Source organism: Monopterus albus, unplaced genomic scaffold (assembly GCF_001952655.1).
Source record: "Monopterus albus unplaced genomic scaffold, M_albus_1.0 scaffold668.1, whole genome shotgun sequence".
Taxonomy (NCBI): domain Eukaryota; kingdom Metazoa; phylum Chordata; class Actinopteri; order Synbranchiformes; family Synbranchidae; genus Monopterus; species Monopterus albus.
This window is the reverse complement of record NW_018128548.1, coordinates 54779-62613: the sequence shown is the minus strand read 5'-3', so window position 1 is coordinate 62613 and position 7835 is coordinate 54779. Positions and strand designations below refer to the sequence as shown.

Below are 7835 nucleotides of genomic sequence, written 5' to 3'. Positions count from 1 at the left end.
TTTCTGCTGCATACAATCAGAGAAAGAAAAGAAAACATGTTTTTATACTCTAGAAGCTTTATTCTGTTTGCAGAGGGAAATTTCAACATCACATAAACTCTGTGAGATTAGTCTATTTAAGCTTTATACATGTCCTAGTTATTTGTTAAACTGATGTGTTAGATGTTGTCCAGCCTTGTCTGAAACTTGTAAAACTTGTCCTGGCCATGTCTTGCTTGAAAAAGAGGTCACTTAAGTCACTGAGACATTACCCATATAGTTTTGTTCCACTTTAAAGAATTCATATTTTGGAAGGTTGTAAAGAGGTTGATTTAATAAGCAATTTATTCTGATTTAAACCCATTCACCAGTCCCCCCACAGCCCTCTTCAGTACATAGCAGTATAGATAATGGATGGATGGAAGTACCAAGGAGTTGAAAATGCATCTCAAACTATTCTGTGTTCAAATTTCATTCTGCATAATTATATTTAGTATGTTGTAATATTTTAATAATAATGTAATTTTTTATTGTTAAAATTGACATCTTTATGAGTATTGTAAAATAACTGTTGATATATTCCCCCCACATTATTGATATCTTAGGCAGTGTATAGTAACATAACTCTGTTTTCATTTGGAAAGATTAATATAAAACTGTTACAACAGTGAAATACAGTAAATGAGCTTACACATGAAAACCGCTATTTTTAAATCTGAAATTGTTCTACTGGCTAGAAAGAAGAGCTGCTAAATATAAGAATGATAAACACATTTTGATGTATCAACACACTAATCATAAAGAAGTCACCTTTTTGGATGAAGTCATGCTGCTCAGCCTAGAAATTTTATAAAGTTTCCTGACAGATGTCGAGTTTTGGGCTGCTCCACAATCAAATTCCAAGGCTACGTATTGCTGCCAGCCTGCCCCTGCATTGATGTCATTTTATAAATCAGATCATTATATGGCTAATGCAACAGTTAAATACAGCAAATGACAACTTACCAAAATAATCACAAAGTAAAAATCTAGTACCTAATATTAAGATGTTAATAGCAAAAAGCTTCTATATGCATTTATGCTAAATGTGTCAATGTGGTGACACAGTGGTCACCTTTATGGACAAGGTAATGCTGCTCATCCTAATGGGTTCAAAAAGTTTTCTGATGGAGTTCAAAACTTCTTCTGTCCTTAAAGCATAAATAATACGATTGAGCAAAGCTGGTATGGTGTGTGAAAAAGTAGTAGTTTATGATTCTGGTATTAGTGTGGATAGAGGAAATCTGAGCAATTATGTTTGTGCTCAAGAGTGGCAGGAAAAAAATAGCAACAAGAATCAGATGAGAAGTACAAGTTTTCAAAGTTTTGACTCGTTCCTTTCCTGATGCAATCCTGCCCAATGCTATGGTAAGGCAAACATACAGTATGTTAATGCTATCAATACAGGAGGAAGACAGAGGATTATAGCTAAAACAACTGCTACCAATATGAAATTTGAAGTTGTGTCATTACATGCCAGACGATATACTGGTCCATAATCACAGAAAAAGCTCTGTACCACCACAGATCCACAGAAGGAGAGGCGATCAATTAGCCCAACCAAGCATACTATTAGACTCAATATGAAAACCCATATAAACAGCAGCATTGCAGCAATAGCTGGTTTAGTCACAATACTATGGTACCTTAAAGGGAAGCAAATTGCTATAAATCTGTCATATGCCATAATCACAAGTGTCCATGACTGCACACTTCCAAAAAAATCCAACAAAGAACATATAACTTAAACAAACCTCATAGACAATGTATCTGTTGTCAAACAAAAACATGTCCAAGAGTTTTGGGATAAGAGCAGTGCTCCCACACAAATTTATCACAGCCAGGTTGAACACAATCATGTATTTAGGAGTATGAAGAGTTTTGACCAGGTAAATCACTGAGAGGAGGAGGCCATTCCCAAGAACAGTCATGATAAAGACAAAACACAGGAAGACATAGAAATACTCAGCATGGGGGATGTCAGAAAAACCGCTTGGATAGAATTTCACAGGATGAAAAAATGTGTAATTTGACATAGCTGCAGCATTCAGGTGCTGTGGGACAGGTTCTGGCGAGCAGTGGCATACTTGTTTGTGGCTCACAAAAATGCACAGTGCGCTCTCTGGTTCTCTATGAACACACAAGACGAGCCTCCGCTGGGGGTGGATGCCTTTGCTCATTACCCCTGGCCCAGAGGAGTCATTTACACCTTTCCCCCGTCCCACTGATCCCATGTCTCCTCTCACACATACAGGACGAATGGTTACACATCCTGATAGCCCCAGAGCACATGGGCATGGCGTGGTTTCCCACGCTGGTACAGCTGCTGACGGGCAAGCCATGGCAGCTCCCGTGACATGGGGACACCCTCTCCCAGCTGGATGGTGCGATTCGGCAGTTTCCCATGATGAGGCAGTGCCTGTGGGCTTAGCCCCTGGACGGGAGTGACTGTAGAGCCTAGGCTTGCCTCCAGCGGTCATGCATACAATTCAGAGCGCGAGAGCCCCGTCGATGACAGCATCTTATGCAGTGAAATTTTCTGCTTTTCAAGAGTGGTGCGTGGAGAGAGGCACAACCCCCACGTCATGCCCACTGGCTCAAGTGTTGATTTTCTTACAGACCCTGGTAGACAGAAACCTGGCTCTGTCTACTGTGAAAGCTTATGCTGCGGCCATTTCATCATGCCATGAGGGTTTTGGTGAGAGATCTGTGTTTGTGCACACACTGGTGAAATGCTTCCTGAGGGGAGTGGGCAAACAGTGACCTGTGGCGCGTTCAGTGACACCACAGTGGGATCTACCTCTGGTTTTACCACCCTTCAGGTCCATAACACAGACCTCTCTTAAACACCTTTTGCTGAAAACAGCGCTCCTCTTAGACCTGATGTCGGCTAAGCGAGTGGGTGATCCATGCGTATGCTCAGTATCACCAGTATGTTTCTCCATCTGTGAAGACAGCAGCTCAGCCAATTTGAGACCAAACCCTGCGTACACGCCGAAAATAATAACATCTTTTCGATCCAGAGTCATCTACCTGGATGGTTGCTTTCCTTCCCCACACGAAGATGGGTCAGAAAAAGAGCTCGATACCCTCTGTCCTGTGCACGCACTGTCCCAATATGTGGCACGCACAGCAGCTGTCAAACACAGCAGTTGTTCGTGCATTGGAGGGAGCACTCTTTTGGGAAGCCCCTAAGCAGCAGCTGTCCCACTGGTTGTGTGAATCAGCAACAACTCAACTCCCCTGCTTTCCTCAATCCCAAACCAGCTACAGAGTATCTTACCAGCTTCATTGACAGTGAGCAAGCACCCTCTAGCCTGGTGTCTGTAACTCACCTGTTATCCCTCACAATTGCCTAAGGGGCCCTTGGGTTATGACCAATCACCTTTCCCACTGTCCGACAATACCTCTGGCCAACCACTAAGCCAGCCAGACTCGCCAGCCTTGTTGAGTATTAAACGGCCCCTCGACCACCACTTCGCTTGCTTCCGTCCCTCATCCTGCATTCACACCACACGACTGGATTGGCCCAGTCCCTGCTTCTCCAGATCATCACCTTGTTTCCTGTTGAAGCCGGGGTTCCTGTTCGATCTACGTCTGGTGCATCATCCCCTAGTACAGCTTGTCATAGAATAAAGTACTTTTTTGATTCCTTCTATCTGAGTCTGCCTATTGAGTCCATCTGCCTAAACTTGGCTCCCATTCCCTAACACCTACTTAAGATGACGCCTTATTTTTCACCGAGTACTTGATCGAAATAATAGAGGTCTCGTTTAATATGTTTATAGGCATAAATTACAGATACAGCATGATCTTAATTATATTTTTAGGTCTTCTATGTTGTATTAGTGTGGTCTTTACTCTCCAAATGTTTAGCTGTTTGGGTCTGCTTTCTCTTACATAAAGAAATCTGTTTTGCAAATCCTGTGCCTGCACACAGGCCTTCTGCTTGCTTTAAGACTTCTTCCCATTTGACCTCTGTGTGCTTCTCTGAGATGGCAGTGATTACAGACTGGTCCTGATCATCTGCAGTTACAAGATCAACATGACATGAATTTGGTTGCTTTGAGCACATCATGGAAAAGGATGAGATGCAAAATAAACTCCTCAATGACTGCAGTTTTAGTTCTTGGGCACAGATAGAAATTTAGGGTAACAGTCTAATGAGATCAGCTCTGTGCATCTCAAAGCTTTAATACAAATCACTGTCTGAAAGGCATGCCACCATTTACCACACATGAAGTTCAGCTTCCTCATCATGAAGGGTCATAAACAATAATTCAGCCATTCATTGTCTTTAAATATATAAAAGAACAATAAAGAGATGGAGAACCAAATTCATTACCTTCCTGGTTGTATGACACTAATGCAAAATTTACATTTATTGTCTATAAATATATCTACTTCTACATTTTGCAGTGCATATTACCGTACAACACAAGGCCAAATATATTTTCTTTTTTGTTGAAAAACTAATTAATTAGCAGAATACCAGTGTTACTGTGTGTTATACCTGTCATAATGTAGAGTGTAGTTAATACCACAGGGCCATAAAAGAGCTATTTTATTTGAATATTTTATTGTGACTTTGCTCCAACTTTTATTGGATTGTAAACAATATCCTAAACAGATATCGCTGAATATACAGAAATAATCATTTTAAAATTGCTTTCTTCACTGTGATTCTGGATCGCTTTTTGATTTTTAATAACCTTTTCACAGATACTCTGATTTCTTGTGTCTGCAGAACATAAATGATTGGATTTAACATGGGAGGAAAGACAGCGGTCAGAGACATGTTTATGAGTCTGGTATTTGGATCGATATATGCATTCATAGCAAATGTGAACATTACAGGGAGAAAATAGATTGCCACAAGTGAAAGATGAGATGTGCAGGTTTTAAAGGCCTTCACTCTTTCATTGACTGCAGCTACTTTAGACAATGCATAGCCAATATATGAATAACATGACAAGATAAATAGCAGTGGAAGCCAAAGCATGAGAACTGATACAGAGTGTCCAGTGAACAAGGTGAGTGCATTTTCATTGCAGGCTAGTTTGTGCACCAAGGCATAGTCACAAAAATAACTATTAATAACCACAGATTTACAATAGGAAAGTGTTGTTAGAGGGACAACTGCAATGAGTAGAAAAGTACTGACAATGAGCCAGAAAGAGGCAATCAAAGAAAACATGAACCTACATGTCACCATTAGTTGATAGTGCAGTGGGAAGATGATGGCTATCAGTCTGTCATAGGCAAGTGCAACCAGATTAAAAGGCTCCATTGCAAGGCAGGCGTAACAGAAAAACATGAATGTAAAACAGTCATCATAGGGAATGTAACGATGGTCAAACTGAAAGATGTCAAATACTTTTGGCACCATAGCAGAGCTACCAAACAGGTCTGCAAATGCTAAATTAAACACTGCAATATATTTTGGAGTTCTTGTCCTCCTCTGTGTGACTGTGCAGTCTTATGTACAGTAGATGGAGGTGAAGACATCTCTCTCCTTCTGGTGGCAGAGCTCTGTCGAGCTTTACCTTTATTGAGAGAGGGCTACCACGAGAAGTAGCCCTCCTCTGCATTTCTGTTAAATAAGGTCAGTGTCAGCTCCCCTGTGTCTATTGTTTCTAAGCCCATCAGCAACATTTCAAAATGTTACTGCAGCAGAATGATGGGTCACATTAACACAGGACTTTGTCACAGAAGACCCATGTTTAATTCCTGTGTGAATATTTTTTTTTAAATCTAGGATAGTTTAACAATTTTAACCATGTGTTTTTTATTGTAACAGGACGACATCACACCACAATGTTTCTGTAAACTCAGAAAAGTACAATAATTAGGCTGTGGCAGTTCCATCATTTTATTTGTGTTCATGACTTAATATAATATTGTTGCTTTCAATATAATTCACAGTGAGGGAGGGTAGAAAGGTATTTGGTATGTTGCAGTATGTCTTCTGATATTTCATGGCATCAGATCAACTAATGTGGCTGAACAGGGGTAAGACTGACAGTCATCTTGGTAAGCGCAAGGAAACCGGGGGCCTGCTCTTTCTTGTTGCCTCTGAGTTTATTTAACCATACCAGTGGTTTGTAGTCAACAGGATGCCATGTAGGATAAGTTTGGTTTGGTGTACCATCCTTTAGTTATAGGCCTAGACTGAGTGTTGTCTCATGCTGTGGAGCTCCTCTCCTCTCTCTCCTCTATCTTCTTGCACTTACATGCCACCATTACATGTCATTAACTTTGTGTCTCCTCTCTCCCTGTACATTTCTGCAGGTTTCTGCCACATCAACCTGCCCAGTGTTTTTTAATTGGTTGTTGTGTCCTATTGCTTTTCTTTTCTATTCTCTCTCCTCTATCCACTCACCCCAACCAATCAAGGCAGAAGGCTGCCCACCACGACCTGGAGTCTGTCAGAGGTTCCTTCCGTTAAAGGGAGTTTTTCCTCCCTGCTGTCACTAAGTGCTTGCTCAAGGAGGAATTTGTAAATAAGACCATAAATGCCAATGTGACCCGAGTTCGGCTCCCTCTTTTTCTTCAGCAGTCTAAAGAGCGATTCTGAACATGTCTAAAGAGCAAAGATCATCGAACGCTGGACATCAGTGCTGCATCACCATCACTGGCTGCAATATGGAGCTTATTAGGCACAGCGACCCACCCCCCGTGCCGATATGACGCACTCCCCCTGCGCCGCTTTCCCCCTCTGTGCTTGCTTGCCTGCAGTGGAGAAGCAGCACCAGGCTGAGGCGTTCGTGGCCATCAGAGAGCACGATCTTGATGATGACAGCAACTGGGACAACCGTGGTGACTATCGCCTGGTGGATGACCCCCTGGAGTTCCTCGGTGTAGGCAATGCAGATGGGCCTGAGTCCATTGGCTCGCTATGCTCCATTGCTGGCTCTGGTCACTCGCTTCCAGTCCTTCACTACTCACTAAGGTGTAGTGAGTGACAGACCTCGGCTTCCCTGCCATTCCGCCGCTGAACACAAGCATCTCCTCAATCTTGTTCCGCAAGGCAATGTTCTTCGGCAGGAGGCGGCTCCCTCCTCTGCTCCCATGGGACCAGAGGATTGGGCCCGCCTTTTGGACCGCACTAACAAAATGCGCATCCCAGGCAGATGCAGCAATTAACAATGTGGAACTCCTCTCTGCATCCATCTCCTCCCTCACTGCCCAACCTGAGGCTCTCCCTGCAGAGGCAGCAGAGGAAATTGGGAAAGCCATGGCAGCAACGATGATGACCCTCTCCTCCGCAGCAGTGGCAATGGCATGCATCAAGGCCTGGGCAACAATGATCCAGCGCAACATGTGGCTGCACATGTCACAGACGCCGGAGCAGATCCACAAAAGTCTGTTGGAGGGCCTCATCGGCCCCAACGGACTTTTTGGCCCACACATCCAAGAAGCCGTTACCCAGCAGGCATCTGCAGCAGGCATCTGATGAGGTGGAGCGAGTGAGATGGCTCATCATGGGGATGGCGGTGTGCTCAGCCCCCTTGGTCTGACTGGTGCAGCCACGGAGGGCAACGCCACAGGCTGTCAAGATCCAGGTTAAATAACTCCATAGTAAAACTATCTACATTACAGTTATTTATAATCAAGTTCCTACATTTATTTCAGCATACTATGATCTGGATGAATGAGAACTTGTACAGAGATGGAAATGATCATGCTTCTGTCTCATCCCAGTTACGTGCATACAATTGTACAGGTGTACCTAATAAAGTGGCTGGGCAGCATGCTCATTGCAGCGGTGGGGGGATGTAACACCCACAAAAAACACATTTCATCCCCCACACTTT

At 43.0% G+C, this 7835-nt stretch overlaps 1 protein-coding gene and 1 pseudogene across 1 annotated transcript; both read right to left on the bottom strand.

Annotated features, from left to right (window-relative positions):
• Positions 1–1069: 1069 nt before the first annotated feature.
• LOC109953439 (olfactory receptor 1M1-like) lies at positions 1070–2498 on the bottom strand (annotated as a pseudogene).
• Positions 2499–4672: 2174 nt separating this feature from the next.
• Positions 4673–5455, bottom strand: LOC109953438 (olfactory receptor 1E5-like; the record flags this gene model as incomplete). Its single annotated transcript, XM_020588929.1, has 1 exon — positions 4673–5455. A coding segment is annotated over one exon (783 nt), but the record flags the coding sequence as incomplete, so codon positions are not given.
• Positions 5456–7835: the final 2380 nt, after the last annotated feature.